The 24053-nt window shown below is 46.7% G+C and overlaps 1 protein-coding gene and 1 long non-coding RNA gene across 3 annotated transcripts in view; both read right to left on the reverse strand.

Annotated features, from left to right (window-relative positions):
- The window catches only part of LOC144179656 (fasciclin-1-like), a 92018-nt gene extending 68784 nt beyond the window's left edge, over positions 1-23234 (reverse strand). The window contains exon 1 of the mRNA XM_077708093.1: positions 23054-23234. Coding sequence (XP_077564219.1) covers positions 23054-23161 — 108 coding nt within the window. The 5' untranslated portion in view covers positions 23162-23234. The remainder of the gene's footprint in view (positions 1-23053) is intronic.
- On the reverse strand, positions 1868-8994 carry LOC144179655 (uncharacterized). Of its 2 annotated transcripts, XR_013324321.1 has the most exons (4): positions 5844-8994; positions 5502-5646; positions 5294-5416; positions 1868-4231 (listed from the first exon to the last, which is right to left on the reverse strand). It is a non-coding gene; the product is annotated as an uncharacterized LOC144179655 (long non-coding RNA). The 2 variants fall into 2 exon arrangements; XR_013324320.1 differs by having other exon boundaries at positions 5502-8994.
- Positions 23235-24053: the final 819 nt, after the last annotated feature.

The raw sequence follows: 24053 nt of genomic DNA on the forward strand, positions 1-24053 counted from the left end.
CACTGTATACAACCGTTGCGGCGACGAACCGCCCCTTCCACCCTGCGTTTACGACGCTTGATTCAACGGTGGTGATGGCTGTGAAAGATATTGTACCGTTTACATTTCTTGACACTGAGTGCACACGCAAAGAGAAGAAATAATCACACTGCGACGAGCCCGACCAAATGTAACACACGACTATTATCTTTCTCCAAGCAGACGACGGCTAAGCGACGTGCCGCGATAGAAATTCGAACTATTCAGACCCAAAAATCGTATGCGCATCGTTTATGTTTGTTTCGGTTGTCTAACAGTAAAACAATCACAAATGGCCTAGAGTTAAATACAAAATACGCCGTAAATAGATTGTACAAAGATTGAGTAAGTAATTTTTTTTTCTCCTGACCAAGTTTTCAATGAGGACGACTTTTCCTTTTTCCTCTGAAAATCATTCATTCAAGGGAGTGAAACATATATAAACGACTTTATAATCAAATGGCTACACTGTACGCCGCTTATATTAGTAATCATGGGTATAAACAGCTGCAATATAACGAACTATTTTTTGTAACCGCAGAGAGTCAGGTAGTGGCTACACAACGCTTGTGGGCGGAGCTCCTGCTACGCTCTCACCCTGTCATCAACTATAATCAGAATCGTCGACGGCCGGTTGGGGTAAAAACAGAGGGAATAAGGAGCGGTAGATGGAATAAGACTAGGAGGCCGCGAAAATTCGGGCGTTCAAAATTAGCCTGATTTTGGGTTTTTAGTTGCAGCCGCGTGCAGTGCTGCCATTTTCCCAAAGCCACAAAAGAAGTAACGGGGTAACACCACGCAAGCTCTTATTTGCTTACGTTCGTATATCCAAACGGCAGTGCCGCCGCTCTAGATCAGACAGAATTTTTGACGCTACCTTTGTCGAACTTTCGCAAAATACGATTATTACCATTATAGCGCCATTTCGTTGTCTCGTCTATTTCCCGCGTGCCCGAGAACCATTATACTTCGCAGTCAGAACGACACAAGTGGGTCCGAATAGGCGCACCTTCGAGGCTAGAGGAATATCACCAACGGGCAGGGAATGCGCTGTCTCATTCGACAACACTGTACGAATAGATTTTACGCTTCGGTTTAGCATACCCAAACATCACCATCGTAATTATCAGCCTGTTTTATGTCGGCACTGGCTTCCACCCGCTCCTATCTTCCGCTGTCGAAATCCATTCTTTGCCACCAAATTTTCTTATCTCTCCTATCCATCGAGTTATCGGTTTTCTACCCCCTCAATGAGTAGCCATTCAGTCATCTTGTTGGTCCACCGGTTCTCAGCTTTCCGCATTAAGTGACCAGCAGAACTCCACCTCTTTCTTTTAATTTGGGCTAGGATATCGTTCACCCGAGTTTGCACCCTAGCCCAAGACGCTCGTTCTTGTTCACCTGTTGGCCTCATTCCTATATTTTTTTTTCCGTGGCTCGTTGGGCCGACCTAACTTGCCTTTAAAATTTCTTAGTAAGTCCGCAAGTTTTTGGGCCATGAGTCATCACCGGGAGTGCCCGTTAGTTGCATACTTTTCTTGCACGCGTGAACTAGCGTACCGTTTATTACTTCGGAGTGTTGCCGCATGCTGTTCAGCCCGTAGTAATTTCACGCCTGCAGGATTTCCTTCTCGTGGTTTGAATCGGCCCATACAACTTGTACAAGATAGTTATATTGAAATCATCTAGTATTTCATTGCTCGCACTGAAAGCGGAGCCTTCTGCATGTCTATTTAACATTACTGTACACTCTTAATCTGGTTCCACGTAAGATCCACTTAGTAACTGGAACTTTTTTGCAAAAAAGTTCCAGTTATATATTTGGAACCATGTTCCACATATCCTGAAAATTAAGTGGAACAGTGCACCACATATTTTTGCAACTAAATTATGTGGATCGGTGTTCCAAATAAAAGTATGCGGATCACTGTTCCAAATAAAAGGATAGTTTAAGTTACTGGAACATTGATCCATGTAAAATGATTATGGAATTTATCCGGTGCGCCGTTCCAGGTACCTTCAGGCCAGCTGTTTATATAAAACGGTGTTCCTATAGGCATTGGGAAGCTGTCTATGGGACTCCACTTTTCCAATATTTCTGCTTTCCTGTCGGTATACACCGAGGTCATATGCCAGGCTGGCGGATGCATTGGTATCAGCAGGAGACCGCAAGCACCATTTTAACACAGCCTTGATATATGACCCGCAGTGATACCAACAATTGGAAAGCAGAAACGACCGCAGCAGTGTGGTCCCTGACAGTTCCCAACAGTTACCTATCGGAGCACAGTTCTATATAAAAGTTGGTCTGAGGCACCTAGAGCGGCACAGTCTTTGGCTTCACCCGCAGAATCCTCTTCTGACTTTCAGCTGCATGTAAAAGAAACAATATACTTGCATTAAAATACGCACGAAACCAACTATTATGACTCATACACTGCTTTTCAATATACTATACAACTTTATTGGGTGTTAGTATGCATACATTTCAGATTTTAATAGCTGTCTATTTTAAATTGCACAGAAAATGACCAACGTACAAGGAATAAATACCATAACGATAACACTAGGCTCCAAGTGGCATTTTCACATATTCACCTTTACTCAAAAACATGGTTAATAAAGACGATATTAGGGGCAACTACTTCACAAATAAATAGACGTGTGCGTCTACCGCGGCACTGACACAGACATTATACAACAGTGAGCATCAAATATGCTGTCTTATCAGATAAACCAAGGTAATTCAAAGGCGGAATGACCAATTGGGCTTGCCATACTATGTTTACGCATAACTGTTTGGGAAAATGCAGTTTGCTATTAAATTGTAGGGAAAGACCTAAAAACAAGCCATACACAGTTGTATTACCACAAACTTACAACAGTGCAGTGCAAGAGTTTAGGAAAACAACGCTCGAGCCAAGTTAAACGATAAAACATTTTGACACGAGAGGTCACATGTAGCAGCATGCCACCATTAAAACATGATTATTAAAGATAGTGGTTTCCTGACACCAGACGTAAGTGTAACATCAAGCTATTTGTAGGCAAAATAGACTTTGTGAGCGTCCTGAAAAGGCCTGACTTAAGGCACGTTACTTGTCCAAACAATTTGTAGTAGTTTAAAATAATTCATCCCAAGAAATCTCACAAAAGCCAGCGTGAATCACATAATTTTGCAAACCAGGTAGCTGGAAGCATGTTACATATATTAAAATTTAACAAGCAGACTAATCATATACGTCATCAATTCAAGCGGGAGCAAGTCAGACATCCTTAAGAAGCAAACAAGCCAGCGTTGAATCATACAGGTGACCAGTTTTACAAAGCAGACTTGAAAGCATTTTTTCCAGCCTCAACATTTTACCTTAGGTGAAACCCCCAGTTGCGTGCAATAAAAACCCTCCCGTCTTGCTATCAGTGTAATTGTGACCAAAGCCCTGCTTCTGCCAAGCAAGAAATGCAGCTTTGTTCAAAGAAGAAAACTTGTTCAAGGCAAATACGCACATTTTCAATTCTTCTAGGTCATGGGTGTCAGCTCATATCCGGTACTAAAATTTATCAATGAAGGCGAAAGCCATCTGCGTAAATAATCACTGTCACTTTTGCATCAGCAGCAGCACTGCCATGAAAAAAAATCTCATGAGCTACACTTGAATAATAAGGACGTTACAATGCGGTGCCATGAACTACATTAACACCCACTATAGATTCAGAGGCAGCCTGCGCATTGTGCCAATGATGAAAAATAAGGCATGACTTCAGTGTTCAGTTGACATGAAACTTGCATGTGCCAGTAACTTAAACCTTTTCATCTGATTTCACCCCCTTCATGCCTTTCATCTGACCTCCTTCATGCCTTTCAAGAGATACTTTAACCTCTACCAATAATTTAAAATCCCAAGTAGAGCTGAACACGTCAAGTATTTCAACAGCGACTCCAACTTAAATGACACCAGGCCACTGTCAAACTTCTCATGCTTTCCAAGAACTCCCTGCAAAAGTCCCAAGAACTGTCCAAAGGCACACAACCATATGAACATGATGACACGATGAAAAAGATGACATATGCGGCGAAGAGGATGACCACATCCTGAAGTGACAATGCAGGCGGCGAATCCGTGATGTGTTTCTTGCGGGCAATATTGATGCCGCCAGTCCGTTCTCTCAGAATAACTGGGCCTCGAGAAGACTTACTGTTCCCTTCATGTACCTTCAAGGAAACAAGAAAATTTTGTTACATGGGTGCTTTAAATGAGTGAGTTGCTTAGTCCCTTTCATAACACAGTAATTGATTTAAAATCAGTGATTTCTTGGGTTTTTTTCTGGGAGTGCTGCCAAAGGTGAAAGTGCGCTAAACAATATCACCACAGACAATCAATGAAATTGCCCTGATTCTGGAAAGTATCCCACTTTGCTGCATCGGTATCCTGAATATAACGTTTTTTATCCTTGAGAGGTTTCGTTTATTAATCAAATATTAATTACTATAATCACCTTTCGGCATTATATTTTACACACCTTCTCTCTGCAAAAAATGTTCTCTGTACAGTATAATGTGCTCCCCAGAATGCTGTAGTGAGGCTGGCTTAATATAACTTACAGCTAAACGATTTTTCTACCGCAAAGAAATAAATGGCCAGTCATAGGAAAATCATAAATATCGCATGGTGGCAGAAATTTTTTGTGGAATTATTTCCACCTAAAATATTTCCCTATCGATGTGTATTCCTCCATGGTGCGTAGTGGTATGAGCCAGAAGTTGAGCTGACTAATGCTGAACTAGGCTGTTGCACAATGTTCTTATAAATCACAACTATAACACATTTTTTTGCAGACATCACTTTCTGTACTCTAAACAATTCCCTTTAAAAAATTACCCTTTAAAACAATTCCCTTTAAAAAAAAAAAAATTAACCACCTGTCAAAATCCAATGCAAGCATTACTCATGCTACGCCTGTATTTGGGAGTATACGGGCGTATTAAAAGCGGGAAATTTAAATCGTCAGTTGCCACCGTATTGTTGTAGCAGCAACCACGTTGGGCGTGTCCGTGGTGCTGGCAAATCACAACTCTCAAGGTGTAAAAGCTAAATATTTACAAAACTAAAATACAAAATAGTGTTTTTTTTGGCCACTGTTGGAGCATACGTAATAGGCGGAATGTGAACACAATGGCCAATATTGGCGTTCACGATAACTTCTTAACACTGAGATTTTATTAGGACGAACAGACCCAGAAATTGAGTCTCGCAAAAACAAAATGCCAGCTTACCCAACCAAAATTAAGACGCGGGTGTTTCTGCCAGGGCAGTCTCAAAGTGCACTTCCAGGAAAGTTTCGCTAACGTGTTCCGAAAAGCTCCTACTGTCACGTTGAGCCACAGGCCAAGCTGTCACTGAAATCAAGTTTCAAACCATTAGTTATAAAGAAACTACCAAAAACTCGCCATGAAAGACCCAAAAATGGCAGTGCGTACTTACTTGTAGAATGCAATGATTTCATCCCGTGCAAGAGCTTTAATGTGTTGCCTTCTGATGATACACTTCCAAGAAGGGGTCCAAATACAATTAAAATGGCCATATGCATTCCTTGTACCACTGTTTTAGGTCTATCTTCGCCCTATTGCTTAGAAAATAAACAGTACAAAAATATCAGAGAATAAATTTATGCCTCGCTTTACCCAGGGAGCACGAGAAAATATTGAACAATGTCTGATTCGTTCCACGAAAGTAGAATGTCTTTTTTTACAGCGGAAGCCCTGGTAATCTTTCCTTGCTAAACAATTTGAGATATGAAAATATTTGAACATACTTTAAGCTCACCTGTCCTTGGTCTATGCGAACTGGTGAATATCTGCACAATATGCACAACTCAAAAATACTCTTTTGTGGCTTATGAGCTCCACAGGGCATTCATAATCCGCCACACTCTCCCCGACGACCCTTCAGCATGCCAAAGATGTCTTCAGCCAGTGAATGCCACAGCCATGACTTCGCAGGAGCATGTAAAGAAAGGAAATAATTTGTTTTCTTTATTTTTTTTTGCAGAGGAACAAAAACATTTGTCACAACCTATCAGCGGAGGGCCAAATGTCTCCACAGTCAGCCATATACTCTTTCTGAACAGGTCATAGAGTATGAATACAGAATGTAGCAATCTGCTTTTGCAGTATAATTTCTACGTTCAAAGTAGAACAGAAATAGATTAATGTTTGGTGCACATCATGATGCAACAACTTTGCACCCGAGGGTTTTGAAAATTATTCCAACTCTCGAGCTGCCACTGACATTGATAGCATAAAATGGCAGGAATGTATTATTTTTAAACTTACTTTGTGACGTTAAAACTTCTAATAGTCCACACGTGAGTTTTATGGGTAATTATTCTGAGGTCTCAGGTTACCACTGACATTGACAGCATAGAAACGGCACCACACTTTCTGCGTGTTCCCACCTGCCTTCCCCTCCACAAAAGGAACGTTTTGTCACTACGCTACTGCTCAGACAACCACTTTCCCTTGCATTTCACTACACGTCAGGGAGCCAACTTAAGTTGACTAGTTTAAATAGAACATCTGAATTCATCGAAGGCATTGGAAGAAACCGACCGGGAACAACTACACACACAGCGCAGATAAACGTAAGAAGTGCTGCCGCTAACGCCTTGAACGCACATTAACAACAAACGGAATAGCGTGATTAGCACAATAAATTTATAGCTCTCAGCAGACCAACACAACGCAATTAACACGAAAGTTTGAAAATGCCGATAAGTCTAAAGACAGACGCTCTGACAAACAAGTTGTGCAGTGTGTGCGCGCGAGACAATGGCGTGCGACTAACCCGAGGAGATTCAGTACCGCTGACAGGTTCAGCAACCGTCAATATGCAACTAAGCAACACCCCACCATAAGGGGACATGCAGACTCGAGATATGCGCACACCAGCTACTTTCTAAATAGCACTAGCTAACGTACGCAGTCATAAATGTCAAGCCGACTCCGACCCACAAACACACAAGCTTAAGTGAATAACGGCCGCAAACGTTTCTCGCATCGAAGAGGAAGCGGAGCGGCACGTTTATCGGACGCAGCAGTGATGAACAAGTCAAAGAACAACAACCGTTACCAGAACATAAATAAGCAGCACTGACCTTTTTTGCGCCTCCCGGCAAAAGTTCACTTCGTCGAACAGTAAATACAGCCCGAGGACATGAAGAAATCCGCAGTTTCACGCCACAACCAAACTGGTAACCGTTCCCGCCAGTATGACCGACAGTTTATTTAGTACATCAGGCGCATAACGCGAGCAATCGAGAAAACCGCTATAGAAGGCCACTGGTGGCGCTGCATGCGGATGAACAAAAACTAGCTTCCGTAAACGTTCAGACGTAGGGGCGCTGCTGTCGTTAAAAGTGTTCACGCAGTCCCGTTTTTCCCTCATCGTCGTTGTACCCGTTGCCGTCCCACTATACCATGCATCAACGCAAGCGGCGCTGCCTTGTATTCTTTCCTCCATGCCGCACTGAAGTGGCGGTTGTTTCGTAATCGTTTCGGCCAAATTTTTCTTCCTCCGTGCCTTTGGCGATGCACGCCGTGGCCAGTGACCAGTCCGCGGAAGAGATCACAATCTCGGCACCCTTGATCGCTTATATTTGCTTCGGAAAATGGGAGTAGGCCTCTAAGCGGACGTCTACGCTGCTCTGAGGCTGGAACAAAGAGCTCAGATATTAGCCAATTTAACACGTTAGTTGGGCTGAAGTTGTTTCTCTCCGCGGTCCGTGAGCGCGTGCGGTATGTGTGCACAAACTTTGATGACAGCTTTATTTCTTTCTTTGCAGTGAAAACAAAACGACGCTTCTTTATTGACTGCGTTCTCTTGACAAGTCTTTCCAATACCAATATTATATACTGCGACGCTCTTTGATACCCACGTTATAGAAAACTACTTCCGCATAGTGAATCCAGTGTGATTACTCGCTAATTAGCGAGTAATAATACATCTGCCCGTTTTCCAGCAGTTTTTCTTTATGAACACCAATAGTGCAGGAAAAGAGCAACGGGGCGACCAGCAGGAGAAGGCAGGTCATTCGGTGAACTTGAATTACTACGGCAAGTAACAACATTAGGGTAACACTGCGAATTTTTGCGATACTGCAATGCATAATTTGAAATAAGAATACCATTTCAGTTTAAATATACAGAATGTAAGGCAGATGCCGCGTGGTAGATTTAGTTCTCCGGGTTTTGTGTCATTCTCCTCCTGCAAAGAAGCTTTCGTTTTTGCTTGTGAAAATTACTAGCCGGGACGAGACAAAATACAAAAACTAACTTCTAATCTTATAACTGCATGCGTAGCATGATGTGTGTGGTGTAAAATGTGACGCAGTCGGTTACCATTATGTATGTACCCCGATGATGATGATGATGATTTCTATTGGTTTCCCCTTTGTATCGGGGTGATGACATGTCATCTTACCAAAAAAGACTAATATACCTATGTTTTACACTTTTGGTTCAATACTAGCGCTGCTTAGGGCAGGCATAAAAAGCTTATTAGGCACAAAATACTTTTTTTTTTCCTGTTACAAGTGGTAACTGTCCTAGGCAATATTCCCCTCTCTGCTTTTCGTCCACCAGCATTCTAATCTTCTTTTCGTCCCCTCGACAGCCTTGAAGTTAACTTCCTCTGTGATACCTTTAAATCCTAGGGCTTCTGACAGCCCAATATTCCCTTCATGTAGATTTGGATGGATACCCTCACATTCTAGCACGATGTGCCGCATAGTTTCTGTTTCTTTTCCGCAGACCACGCATACCCCATCATTTTGTGAATACTTCCCCACAAAACTCTTAGTTCGCAGGCAACCTGCTCTAGCCTCAAAAAGCAAAGCGCTGCCCTGGGAATTATCGTAGAAATTTTCCTTTCTGATGTTCATCTTCTCAGCCCTGTACATCTCTAACGACGTTTTGGCTTCCATTTTTTCCCTCCATTTATTCGTTTCAATCTGCCTTGCCTCTTTTTTCGTTACCTTGGCTGTTTTGGATTCCCCACTGTTCTTTCCGTATTTCATCGTTAGCCTTCTAGTCTTTCTTAACCACTGCGTGTCCACGCTTTTCAAGTATAGGTACCTAAAAACCTTAGCTGCCCACCTTCGTTGATCCATTGCCCTCAACCTCATCTCAAAGCATATTTTACTCTGAGCTTCTCTAACTTCAAACGACGCCCAGCCCATATCTCCCTGAACTGCTTCGTTAGTTGTTTTTCCATGCGCGCCTAAGGCCAGACGTCCTACCGTTCTCTGGTTTACTTCAAGGCGTGATAGAACGTCTGATTTTAAGCAGAGTACAGCATTCGCAAACGTGAGACCCGGAACCATTACTCCTTTCCACATTCCTCTTACTACTTCATATTTGTTATACCCCCACAGAGCTCTATGCTTCATTATAGCTGCGTTTCGCTTTCCCTTAACCTTAAGTTGCTCCTCGTGAGTACTTAAGTAGCTATCCCCTTCGTTTATCCACACTCCCAAATATTTATATTCCTTGACTCTAGGTAATTCGCCTTGCTGGTAATTCGCCCCATCACAACATAAGTAACGTGGATTAAGTACCATTGAGCGCGTACTACACCACAGCGAGATGATGACTGAGTGTTGAACAAAAACTGCCGTTTCTGCGACGCTTTGTAAACCAAATGCATAAAATGTAATGGCCTCAACAAGTATTTCGTAATGAAGATGTTCACAAAAGCACCACGAATTCTTCAGCGCTATAGCAGCTATGGCTTTGCCCGAACGGCAGACGGGGAAAGGGAAGACGTTTAGTCCTTCTCAAATTGAAGTCACTGGTGATTTTGTATACTTGACGCCTAAAATTAGAAAAATACGATGTTCACGAAAGCGGTTTGGGTACCGCAGAACACCTGGAAATGGGTTCCTGCAATTTCTTCTTTTGCCTAAGATATCCTCCTCTCGACATTTTTAATGCTTTGTACAGCGTTGACAAAAAAGTGGGATTTCGTTTTCTGTCAAAGGACATCACTAAAACTACAGCTTAGCCGTATTATGAAAGTTAACTGCTGCAAGGCAGTTTCATAGATGTCGGCGAAGTTCATTAAATTTTATGTGCGGTGTGCGCGTCTATATTAAACGCGCACGTGCATCTTGGGTCAAGAAGCACCTTATATATATGCGGTTCATTGTTCCAGTTGATGCATGAAAGAGTGCATACTTCACTGCCGTGCACGAGTTATGTGAAACAAGACAAGAGCAAAAAATATACAAACGCACTCTCCCCAACCGTTTACTGGGACATAAGTGGAACAGTAACCGGAACCGCCGACATCGCATGACCCCATTTCTTCGGTTCCAGATAAAAACCACGAACATAAAGAAAACAAGCTGACGGTTCCAGATAAGATCCACCTATATGCCTCGCTCCAGTTATTCTTTCGTTCGGATCCACATAAAATATATGGATCACCCTTTTTAACTGGAACTTATACGGAACCAGATTAAGAGTGTAGTCTCACTCATATTTGCCTTCAGTTTTACGAGAAGAATTTGCGAGTACAGTTCCTAAAGAAATATCTGCAGGTCTTTTCCTGTATCACCGAACAAGAATCTCGTACCCATACCAATACGCAGACTGCCTTTACACCAAAAGCTGTATTATGCAGAACGAATGCCGGCTCAACAATACTAAGGTGTTCTTGTTAGCCGATTTGTGCTCCCTCAGGAACCATTACATTTATGAGGAAACCTCGTTCATAGGCTAAAAATACAGCAAGTACAAAACTTGCAGCAGCTCGTGTGTTCGAAAGCATGATTAATCCCATTTTTAGCTTTACGAGATCGATATGGGGCGCTTTTGTAAAACCATTCGGAAAGGAAGCCTTGAAACAATTACTGTTCAAAGATATTGGAAAAACGATCTTCGTAATCGTATTTTCAAGCCAGTTCCCTTCAATAATCGATTGCGGCTTCAGGGCTAAGCATGGTTATTTGGCGAGTTTGCCGAGAACACACAATGACGCGTCGAAGGGACGCGTCAGGGAGTTGTAAACATGTTCTGCTTATGTCACTAGATTAAACTTTCCCATGCCCAGTCCAGGCTGTGGGCTTCTGGGACCGATTCACACTTTGTTTTTTTGTACAAAAGTGTACTCGAAAGAGCCGTTTCCCCTTTTATTTATTGGCATGGACTTCACATTGGCAGGTCTGCGGGGCAGGTCGCGTGTACAATTGTACACGCGACTTTTAAGAGCATTTTTGTGAGTTACAATCCTCGTCATTCCCACTCGAGCCGCTCAGCCAGCATCCGCATTTCCCGCTCTACGGAACAGTGCTGCCATCTCGTGAATGCCGCGCCTGTACCATTCACCACCGCTTTACCAAAGCAAGAGAGTAAGATGAACGCCTGGGCGTTCTACGGCGCGTCAAGTAGGTGCTCTTGGTGTTACCTTTTCTGTCCAGTTAAAACGGTTATTAAAGCAAAACTGAAGCTGTTACCTCAATAAAGGCTGTTACGTATAAAGACGTAAGGCTGAAGCTGTTACGTATAAAGATCACAATAATGTGTATACGTTTTTATTGTAGCAATGGTTAGGAAACGGTGGTCACGTTTAGGACGGCGTGTTTACAATTAGGACACGACCTAATTTATTAACTAATGAGATTGAGTTGTTTAAGGTTTTTAAGTGAAGTTTTTGTTATCAAAAGCATACAGAGGCAGTTACAAATATTTCTGACGGCTACATACTAATGCGCGTCGCAAAGGGTTAATGCAGCAGATTTTCAGAATGTTGGAGGCTCACTACCTGAGCGAAACCGTACATAAAGTTCATATATAAATTGTGAAATAGATGAAAACTCCAAGTTTTGAAGGCTTAGTTCGCATGGAAGAGAGGCAGAGAGCTCTTTAATGTGTCAGCCCTGCTGGCGGCAGTGCTTAGTCCACCAGAGTGGGAGGACTACAAAGATGTGGAGTGAATGTGAGGGACTGTGGCAAAGCAGTGCGAGAAGCAACAAAAACGATGTTCTAAACAAGATGCCGAGAAATTCCAGGAACCAAATTCTAACAGAAAAACCTATCGGCAAAAGCTGAAATAGAATGCCAAGAAGGCAGTTCAGAGAAAAGGCATAAAAATGCCAGACCGACAAAAGGAAATGTAAGTCTGTCAAAAAAAAAAAAGCTGTCAATTTACACTTGTTTTGATGCTCGAAGAGCTCTTAAAGCTGAATATACGGCGAGATTGTAATATAGGCATAGTAATCGATCGACACACGCCAGCTTCTTGTTTCTGTCCTCCAACGTCTATTCAAAACTGTAATGCTTCTATTCGAATCGCTCCCACGGGCGAGCACGTTCCCGCGCTCCATCGTCAGTGAGTTATGGGCGCGATCCATCAACTTGTCATCGGTGAGTCTCCATACAAAGGCGCCTAAGGACGGGAATGCTTCGGGAGCGAAAAAACGGGTTGAGTTCACTTTAAGATGCTTGCTGTGCCGGATGTTACGGAAGCAGCAGAGGAAATGTCGTAGCGAAGTTGCTTGCTGTCTATGGAATGCCAGGGTTGACTAGATATAAAAGTGGACAATGAAGTATAGTTGTGGCCGCCGTTACAAGCCTCTGAAATAATAAGTGACGAATACAAGCTTACAGCGATGTACGAAAATGCCGCCAAAATCTTTTCTTTTTTCAAGCACTTGGTGTACTACTGAGAGACTGGACTAAAAGTAGGTGAAGACGCTGAACTTCGTGGAAAGATGAAGCTAAGAAAATGTGGTGGCAAACTGAATTCTTACAGCGCAGGATACGAGCACTTGGAATACTACACGACAAGCTGCTTGCAATGGACATAAATAAGGACGACAGTTATGATGATGATGGTGATGATGAGTGCTTGACGTATCTGATGGTGTCGGTTAATAGGCTGACCTCAGTCATAACGAAGTTTGGAAATCTCCAAAGCAGTTCCCAAGTCGAGCGAGTACAAAATGGTTCCCATGTAGTGTTGACTCAAATCACGTTTACTACACGGGAGACGGTGCCTTCGAGGTGAAAATGTCATATCAACAGTACCCACGATTACAAAGCTGGTTAAACGTCTTAGAAGAGACGATATCAACAAGCCTGCTATGGAGATGTGTCTATATCTTTACAGTACATAAGGATTGACGACGAAAGTGATGACGGATGATGAACTCAGATAACTATAGACCGCGGAAAAAGGAATGGCAGCGCCAGGAAGGTATACAAATAGCGCACATCTGGAAACAATGATTGCTGTTTCTTCAAAGACCTTCTGCGTTATGAATCTGTTTGAGGGACGCGGCAAGGGACCATGATTTTGCGTTGCATGCAACCACGAACTGTATAAGCAGTTTCGTGAGCTTATTCCTGTCGCTTTACCACCAACCACTGTGTGAAACCAAGTTTGTCTGTTTATGTACTGGCTGGATACTACCCATGTGCGTTGCTTGACTGCTGTGCACCTTTAACTCTTTATGGTTAATTGGATTCGTTCTAGCACCGTGACAATCCCAAACAAAGCACTCCCGAACATCGACAGCACTCCCGAACAAAGCAGTGTGCTGTCATCGGCCTGCCGGAGCCGTCACTGTGGCGCCGTGTCGCAGTTGCTGACATATCTTCCGGTGTGCCGTGTCCCAGGGTTTTGACATATCGGCCGGACGACAACACCCGTGTCAGTGTTATTATACGCCCACGTGTAATCGGACAAAGAAGCACCAACGATATAGCCTGATGAGTCGTCCTGCACGTGCCTCCTTTTTTGTGGTCATTGATTCCCCTATGGGGTGGAAAGAATTGCAGCGATCACTTAATGGGATATGTACGTCAAGTATGGCAGTCATCGCACCAAATATTTTATGCTTCAACGAAAAAAAAAAAAGAGTCGACCTGGGTTTACCTTTGTAGCAATCCTTTTGATGGAACCCTTCCAATAAGTGTAACGCTGAATATGCACAATCGCTCTCCGCGTGCGACAGGCATATCGTTGCATTTAAAAGGGCATTACTGTACTTGCATAAACCACCATAAGCTTGGAACACCCGTCGACGCAGAGGAGGCGGAGGAGGAAGAAATGTTTATTTGAAGAGCGTCGGTGCTGCTGATAGGGCACCCGCCCGGTGGGGGCGTGCCTAGTCCGGGATGCCTAGGCTGGCAGTCCAGGCCCTCTTCACCTTTTGTTCATCATCATCAACAGCCTATTTTGGTCCACTGCAGGACAAATTCCTCTTCCATTGGCCTCCACCCGCTCCTATTCTGCGCTGCCAGAGTCCATCCCCTGCCTCCGAATTTTCTTATTTCGCCTCTCCATACAGCTAATGGCCTTCCTCTTCTTCTAGTCCCGTTCCTCGATATCCATGCTGATACCCTCGTGGTCCAACTGTTGTCGGTTCGTCTCACTACACGGCCAGCCCAAGTCCATTTATTTTTCTTAATTTCAGATATGGTATCTTCTACACGATTCACCCAGCAATGGAACGGAAGGTGATAGGTGTAACGTTAAGGGACAAGAAGAGAGCGGAGTGGGTCAGGGAACAAACGCCTGTTAGGGACACATTAGTAGAAATTAGGAAGAAGAAATGGGCGCGGGCAGGGCATGTAATGCGAAGGCAAGATAACCGCTGGGCATTAAGGGTAACAGAATAGATCCCTAGAGAAGGCAAGCGTGGAAGGGGCGGCCGAAAGTTAGGTGGGCAGATGAGATCAAGAAGTTTGCGGGGACAAATTGGTCGCAGTTAGCACTGGTCCGGGATAATTGGAGATCTATGGGAGAGGCCTTTGCCCTGCAGTGGGTGTAGATAGTCTGATGATGATGAGGAGGAGGAGGATCTTCTACTCGAGTTTGCTCCACGATGCTTGCTTCCTGTCCCTAATGATTACTCCTATCATCATGCGCTCCATTGTCTGCTGGGCGGCGTCGCAAATTGGAATCGGCTAGTGCTAAGGAACAGTGCATTTCTTCTCTTTGAATCAGCCGCTAAATTGTCCGTAAGCATTAATTTGTAACAAATCAAGTGCATCTCAGACTACAGAAATCCAGTTTAGTGGACAGCGGTTAAGGAGTGAAAAAAATAATTGTTGCACAGATAGATAAGACGCCACTGAGTGAAACGTAAATAGCCTGTGGACCCTATACATCTGAGGCCCCTAAAATTACTTTAGCGGCCTTATATACATCCAGCGAATGATTGAGAAAAGTCTGCGTTTTTCATGGCGTGGAACACACATACACACGGTTTTGAAAACAGGACAGGATTCGCCATTCCTTCAGATAGCTGCGCTGCGAGTGGAGTCATCAGCATCACCACCACCATGTTTTATGTCCACTGCAGGATGAAGTTTTCTCGCATTGATTTCCACTCACCTTACCCTGCACGGCCCGAATCCATTCATTATTTCCCGGTACCTATCCCTATCCCGTACCACCGTCGACTTATCGACCTGCTCGTTCTTATATCCCGTTTTTTTCTCTAGCCCTTACACTGACGCTCCACTTGTTGTCAATTCTCAGCTGAGTACATTTGTCAAAACAAAGCCACGCGTCCTTCCATTGCCTTTTGACCGGCGGCATTTAGGACAATCGATCCCGCAACAACCGCCAGGCGGAACCATGCAAGCTTTTCTCTGTTTATTCGCAGCTTGGAGGTTTTGTTTTTAAATCGACTATGCGCTGTCCTTTTCCACTGCCAAGATTCGAATTACCTGCCATTCACAATGCTGTTTGGCGCTGCCATATGTATTGATTGGGGACGATGTACTGGCTTCTCCAAAATGACAGTACTGTAAAAGCGGCTCCACAGTTGCTGCGACAAACAATGAGAGACAGTAATTCAGCGATAACATCATTCGGCAAATCGCAAATAGCAGCTAGCTAGGTAAGTGAATAATTTCTTTATGCAAATGCAACTCCCGTCGACTCGCGAATAAAGCAATTCGGTTGCGTCGAGCATTTGGCAGTATGGATCTTGCCATTTTTTTTCCTTTCAATATGAACAAGGCCGCGCATGCAACGCTGCGTGACAACTCTTGCGTCTACGAGTTGCCAAGGAGAAAGTCAAAGACGCTCAGCAGAGAATATTGTTCGCACTCGTAATCCCCTGAAATTAAACGTCAACAAAAAGGAATTGCGTTCAAATTACGGAGCAAAGCGATTTTTCATTAAGTTGAAAAGGCACTGCAAACAAGCGACATCTATTCGTGAGCCAAATTTTGCAGAAATCGTTACTATTTTCCACCCCTTCCCACTTTCGCTGCAAATTTCGTGCACTCTCCTTTGCTCTGACCTGAGCGGTGATGTGGATTTGAGTTCAGTATAAACTTGGGATAGTTGGTAGATTACAATGGATACAGCAAAATGCGTGGACACAAGAGACTGCGCTACGTCTGTCTAACTTCTCTTTGTCCGTCGTGTTTTGCGCGGTTCGCTTTGTGGTATTGTGCATGTCTGTGCAAATGTTCGCAAGCAAAGCACATCTGACAACGGCCCTAATTAAGCGGCGCTGTCGGACAGCCGTGGGTGGCGCCTAATGAGACTGCGTTGAAGACGAGTTTTGCCATTAATTTGAATGTGAACTGCAGGTTGTCGCAGTTACCCCTGCCGTGAATAATACAGCAGGCAATGGTAATTGTTGCGCGAGTATTTTTCATTGTAGCAGTAACTTTTTGTTGAGTTGCAGTAACTTTTGTTGAGTTGCAGTTGCAGTAACATTGTTGCAGTAACTTTTTCTTGTTTTTCAGATGGCGGTTCAGCTCTCGTTTTCGTCCTTGCGGCGGGAGTCGATCGTGAATGATGGGTGTGGCTGAAGTGTCCACCGAGAGCGGTACCGGTGAGACCACTTGGGACAGATTTCTCTGCAGTGACCAAAGTGTTATCTGGTGCAGTAATTTTGTCAAGTTGTTGTGGGTCAGGGTGCAGCTCTGGTGATGTGAGCGTTCGGCGTTTGGCAAAAGTCGGGAATGACACCAGCAGATGAGCGAGGTTCGCTGACGTACTTGTGTAACTATAATCATCTCAAAGGCAAATCCATTTAGGATGCATTTCGTTTGTGTAAGCTGCATTGGTTAGGAATTGATGATATCACTGGAATGAGGGAGTTTTGCATAAAAAGCCGTTATATAGAGTGTTTTCTCCATTGGCAGCTGTATAAGTGGATACACGTAAGCGTAATGATTTGTTTTAGCTAGATGCGCAGAATTGATGGAACGGATGTCGCAACAAGGTTTAGATAACGGAATCATAAATGGGAACGGCTAGCTAGCGATGAATAGAATGAGAATAACTTGGAACTGGGATGGCGTGAAAAATTCTTGGGCACATAATGTATCCCCATGACACATGGTGGGACCGTTTGGAAGTCGGTGCTTGCATCCAGCAGTGAAAGTAAGCCGCGTTATGACAATGATGACATACGCAGGAAAAAGGCTCGTACACCTAATCTCACTTTAAAACGCACCTCAGCCCGCACGCAGTGCAGATTAAACCTCCGTTTGGAGAGCGTAATACCATCCTTCTGGCCCCCGTCGCTCGCAATCAAAAATGCCCTTTTCAGATGAACGACCAGAAGAAACTACAGTAGACTGTGGTGAAGACGAACTCCATGGTCAAGAGGAACAACACTTTTGCTCTCTTCTAACGTCCACAATGCAAAAAACCTCCGCTTGAGACGAATTTATGTTAATACGAACACATTTTCACGATCGCTTCAAGGTCGTCTTAACGGGAGTCTGTGTAGATTGACTCTGTCTTTGCCAGAGGGCGCAACTAAGAAAGCAGAGGACACCGGGAATCACAAACAGATTATTAATGCATGTGCATCTTAACGGCAGTACCGTTTGTTTTAGCATTCCTAGCTGTTAACGGTGACGAGTTCGAAAAGCTCGGGTACAGCCAAACCGTTTTACCTCTGTTGGAGCTCTTTAACCACACCACAGGTAGATGAAGGGAGTAGCAGAGAAAGTTTATGCTCGTGGTAAACAAGCAAGAAATCACTCGAGCCCACTCTGTGAATACCAAATCTGGTGCAGATCTCTGCACTAGCTGCCCTTTTGGAAGGCGAAATTCATAAATTTTGACTAATAGCTGAGCACGTATAATCGTTAGTAAGGCTGTGCTTTTGTTTATGCTGAAGCCTCCGTGCGTCTTTTTTTTTTCTTTTTGTTTGGGATACGGAACAGCCTTTGCCATCGTGACTCGTGTTTACGCGGCTTAGCAGGCTTCTCCCAGGTTGAACGTTCCGACGCCAGTTCTTTGGTCTTCTTCAGGTCCTTGCCCAGTCCCATTTCATGCATTGCGACATGAATACCTCATAGCTCGTCCTATTGTCTACTTTTCTACAGCTACAAGAACAAGCAAAGTGCACTCAACTTCCGTCAGTTTCTCAGGCAAACGAATAAACTAATTGCGTGAGCAGTAATTCGTCAGACGAAAGACAGCCCTTCTTTATATTATCCTGCAGGTCTCATATGCCTTGCTCATCGTAAAGTACGTATTTAAGGAACAGTAGTGTCGAAGTCACCCGCCCCCTTCTCTTACTCCGCAATGGTTAACAGTGCCCGTAATGACGTTCGTAAGGTCAAAGTCTTGTGTTAGGCGAGAATTTACAATGCTTCCTGTTCTTCGATTTTCTGGTCTCAGCAAAAAGAAAGGTAATGCCGAAACGACAAGTAAAGGAAAACATTAACACTAATCATAAAATAAATGTTCATACTGAGATGCAGCATCAGATAAAAAAAACATCTATGCCACCTTGAACGACGCTTTCATCTGCAATTAAAGTTTGCCTGATCATCTTGATCCGCGCAAACAGCAGCACGTAACGAACTGCAAGCACACACGATGCACAAAACAACATTCAAAAAGGAAAAACAGGAGAGGAAAACCTAAAAGCTCTCCCAGCCTCCATGTTGCGCGAAGAGTACAGGAACTTGCGCATAGCAGCGACAACAGTCATCAAGAAAGCGCATGACGGCGAAGAGTGCCACGCCCACACGCCCAAGGCGAATGCGGTGAGGACGACGTTTCGAACGGCGGAATGCCGCGGCGGTCGCTTCGCCATAACTTTTGGTGTGTGTCCAGCGAAGAACGGTTCGAACAGGGCGTTTCTAAAAGCTATAATTTTTAACCAAATCTGGGTTAGTGGGCTTACAGAAAACAAACTATAGCTGTGTTAAAAGCTACCAGCGCTTCTTTTAAAAGCTATCGGGGACAATAAAAGCTCGCATACTCATAGTACCCACTTTGGTGGGGATTCTAAAGATCTCCGTTTCTGAAGAGCATCCAGACAAGAATGGGACGTCCCTAGTAGTGAAGACCGCTTCTCTGTTGCTGCAGCAGATATTGCGAATGTATAATTTCCCAGGGCAGTTAATACCTGAATCTGGAACACCATAGCTACACTTAATCCAAATCCGCCATGTTCCTTTTGAAATGAAACGCCCATCCACGCGCAATACTGCTCATCGCCTTCAACAAAATGCAGCAGTAAGTGTGGCGCCTCTGGACGGTCGCTCAAAAACAGAGCCATTACTCTGAATGAACGCATGTCGGAGGTCGGCGTGGAGGCCTGAGCAACGCGGGCGACAGTGAGGCCAGCGGGAACAAAGTGGACAAGCCGACAAGGACCCAAGCAGAAGCAACAAGGAGCGCGAAAAGTGTCGAGGGCAAGCGGGACTTCCGCAAAGGCGCGAGCTCAATGAGCAAGCGGCACGTGCCGGCCCACTAGAACCTGTTTGCGTGCAAGGGCTACGCGCGGTAAACAAGGAAAGAGAAGTAACCATCACACAGAACGATCACTCTCGACGACAGGAAGCTGCTCATGATCGGTTCGAAACAACGCCGTGCTGCCGACGCGGATGAAGAAATGTCGCACATTTAAACGAAGCAGGAGGGTGCGCCGCCGAGCTGCAAGAAATCATCTGCATGTTTTGCTGAGTCATGGTGATGATCCGCCACTGAATCCTTAAGCGCCTGCTTCAAGGTTTGCGCGTAAGCAGCGGTATACCTTATGCAGCGTCCGAGAGACGCCGATTCGACTCGCACTTTAAGGTTCCTAACGGTGTAACTGGAAACCGAGCGGGCGCGCGTCACGCTCCGATGGGAACGGGCTACCGAGGGCTACCGGCGGCGCGCATCCGCAGCCGTCGCGGATTAGCCCAGCGTGGAAGCGGCCCCTTGCCCCGCCCCGTGTCGAATACCGTGGACGCTGCTTCGTGCACCGAAATTTCCGCGCCGGCAGGGCACTGGCGTCTTGGCTTGGGAAGCTGGCGCGTGGCCGCATCTTCATGAAGCCAGTGTTTTGAACCCCGCGGCAGGCCACAAGCTACTTCAAAGATTAATCACAGAACCCCTTGGCCAACAGGTCTCTCCTCTCCGAGAAGTGCTGCGTTTAAGGTTCATGGGGTCGGGTTTGGCAAGCTACTGGTTCTGCGGACATACTCGGAGCCGGGACCCAGCGGTTTTGAGCCCCGCCCGATCCGCGCGCTTTTGGTCGCGGCCGGTGCGTGCGGAGTGACTGTTGAGGAGGCAGCGCGCTTCTTGAGCAGGCTGCAAGGAGCCGTCGACCCGGAGAGCGTCTTCCGGCCCATCGCGGCGGAGCCCCTTTGTGCGACCAATTGTGCGTCCCCAGGGCCGTAGCCAGGAATTTTTTTCGGGAGGGGCCCACTCGCTGTAGGCCTTGACTATTTCAAGAAAAAGTACCTATTTTCAGTAATTATTTTCGGTAAAAATAGCAGTATGTAAATTATTTGAGTTTTTAAGTACTATTCTACTCTTCTACATCTTTAGTTTGGAAAGTAATCTACCAAATAGTGCAATATTTTCATACGGACAATATGTCTCAACAAATTCCGCTAATAAAAATAAAACTACGTTACTCTGCGCCAAAAATAAAACTACGAATAGCAGAAATATTTTTGTACGTTTTTTATTTCTGCATATAACAGGTTAAAATCACTGCGGCAGAAATGAAGTGGGTTGAGGTGGTGGAAGACGGGGACCGTGTCCACTCCTTTGAGGTGGGGCGGTCTTGAGGCGGCTCTGCGAAAAAGCGGCCAGATCCTTCTTCCTTAAAGCACTGAAGAAAGGCCTGCCAGAGCCGAAGTGCGGACGATGGGCCGATGTGCGATCGCGGAGCAAACTAGACATAAGAAATGCTGATGCATATTGTATACGCGTTCTATAATGTTCTCGCACTTATGTAAAATTGCACAAATCTAGAAAGCTTACCTTCGCAAGCTTGTTGAAGTAGTTCATCAGTGTTGAACCTTGCCGCTTCTTTTTTGTGCTCATAATGGCGAACGCAGAGAACACCACACAAAGGAGGGCAAACACGCGATATATTCCGTCCCAAACACGGGCTGGACTACAGTGCGTCTTGGCCTCCATTGCAAAGGACCTCGCCACTGAATTTGAGCCGGGGGCGCCCTGTGTCGTTCCGTGTCGCAGATTTTGCTTGGTGGGGGCGGAGAGGGAGAGAGAGAGAGAGAACAACGTTGTTTAAGCTCAGGGATCAAGGGAAGGGGGAGGGGCGGGCCAGATGGCCGCCGCGATTGCCAGGGACTGGGGGGTCACTGTTGTGAACCGGGGTAGCATGGTCGAAGTTGACCGCGGTTGATGTCGTGCCAGAGCACTCATGAGGACCAAGTTGAGGGAGAAAGAAAACTTTATGTAGAAGTATTTACATTCTTGACCAGCGTGAACAGGCAGTGTCATAGTTCCGTCCACTTTCTCCCGCTGTTATTAGGAACGCACCAATCACAAAAATCCATGGCGCTCATACTCTCGCCCACACTCTCACACAGAGAGTGCACGTTTCCCTCTCGCACACGTGAAGGTCTGGTTGACTCCGGTGAGGCAATCTGCCTAAGGTCGAAGCCCTTCGGACCACCGATGTTGAAGCGTCGGGAGGACATCTGGGATCCCTTCTGGTATTCTGGCATTGGCGGCTCATTGAACGGCCTCTGCAGAGTCATCAGCCACACCGCCAAGTGCTGGAGGACGATGCGCGGCACGTCCCCAAAGAAGCAGACAGGAACGTCAAGCCTGCCGCTAAAAGTGAGGCGCCGCGTGAAGCCTTTGTCGCCACCTCTTCGGAACGTTTCCGGTCATTAAATTCGGGGGCGCTTGGGTGGCCGAGAGTGCCGCCGAAAGCGGATTATGTCCAGCAGCCGCGGCACGGGTCGCCGAAGTGCCATTGTGTAGACGACAGGATGTTCCTCGTCGATGCGTGGGGTGAGGGGAGGGGGCACTCGGGCGACGGCAGGCTTGGGTGGTGGACCCCAGGGCGGCGAAGACGGCTTTCGCGACATCACCGACCTGGCTCGATGCCTCCGGGTCGCGCAGCGCCTGCTGCCAGATGGATTAGGAGGGAAGGAGTCTGCTGCGCCCTCGCACAGAGAGTGAAGTGCCCGTCGAGGGCGCCACAGGCTGGGCATGTTTGGGATGAAATTAATGGTGTGCGTGGTCCGAGCGGGAGAGCCGCAGTGGCAGCAAAGTCGGTATCGCAGCCGTCCTACTCTGTTTATCAGGCGCCTACTGTCGCATGCGGCTTCCTGTACTCTTTTCTGATGCTCCGGGTTGCTTACGCGGCGTAGGACACTGGCACGGAAAGATATGCTCAGTTTTGCACATGGTCATCTGTTGTAGACAAATTTCTTGATGCAGAGGGGTGCCGAAAGCCCTGCAGCGGAAGAACACCCCCCCCCCCCCTCTTCTTATAAAATTTTCGGGGGGGGCCCGGGCCCCCAGGGCCCCCCCTCTGGCTACGGGCCTGTGCGTCCCATTCAGCACTGCTCGGGCGCGGCGGTGGCTTTTGGGCGCGTCGGGCCGGCCAGGGGCCCGGAATGGGCGGCGCTGCCGGGCCGCACTCGCAGGCTGCGGCGGTTTCGATCGACCGGTGGCGGCGGCGCCATGACGGCTCGCCCATGGGGCTCCAGAACATGGCGCCAAACACTGGTCCCCCGCAGGACCTCGCCAGGCGCGGGCAAAAAAGGGCCACTCACCGAGGACAGCTCGCCGTCGTTGCGTATGGCATCCAGCACGTTCTCGGCGGCTCCTAGCGAGGCGACGGCGCACAGGAGCGCGGCGGCGCACACAGCCATCGGCGGCATCTTGGTCGTTGAGGGACACAGCGCGGAACGACGCCGGCCGAGACGACGCCTAGCGCATTGTTCGACCACGAGTGGCGCTGCCTGCTGCCGCGGAGAGGGGGGGGGGGGGGAAAGAAGGGGGGTCCGCGGGCGGGGGGGACGTAGCGCCGCGTCGTGCAGCTGACGTCATCCCCACCGGTTTTGCCCGCGCGCGCGCGCAACAAAGCCGTCGCGGGGTGCCCCACGCTGGGCGGCGCCCACCGGCACGCTGCCGCCGACACTCCTGCTGCTGCTGCTGCCCGTGCACCGTCATCGCACCGGTGTTGTTGTCCCCGAGCCTCCCAACAAAGCGACAATGGAACCGCTTATAGGAACCCGGCCACTTAGAGCGGACCGGTTCGCAGTGCCCTCAACACCTTTGCCCTCCCGCTTCGGCCTGGTGTCCCCCACCGGCCCAGCGGGGCCTACGGGCAATAATAGATTCCCCCTTAGCACACCTGGCCGCTTATAGCGCACACGGGCCACTGCAGGATGCCTCTCGGCCCGCCTACTATGCCGGTGCCGAGTTCCGCGTATCGACGAAAGGCCGCTTAAAAGGTACGCAGCGAGTGTCCCCCCGCCGCGCGGTGCCCTCGCGGGTAGTGAGAGTACTCGGCGAACGCATGAGCGAGTGCGCCTGACTGCGCATCTGCGCTTGCAAGTGGTTCCGCGAGTGAACACTTTTTGAACTATAATTGATGTGCGGGGCACGGATTCCTGTCGCCAGGTGTGCGGGCGGACTTTGGGGAGGTGCGCTGCTGTCGAGGGCTGCTTGTACCGAGTGGCGCAATGAGTGCTGTGGGAGCAAAGTTGGAGCTAAAGAGCAAAGGTTTTGTTCGGGCACAAGTGATGGGAAAAGCGCTTCCTGCTGAAG

The sequence above is a fragment of the Haemaphysalis longicornis genome, unplaced genomic scaffold (genome assembly GCF_048455015.1).
Source record: "Haemaphysalis longicornis isolate Haplotype H1 unplaced genomic scaffold, Haemaphysalis longicornis Haplotype H1 scaffold_4, whole genome shotgun sequence".
Lineage (NCBI taxonomy): Eukaryota > Metazoa > Arthropoda > Arachnida > Ixodida > Ixodidae > Haemaphysalis > Haemaphysalis longicornis.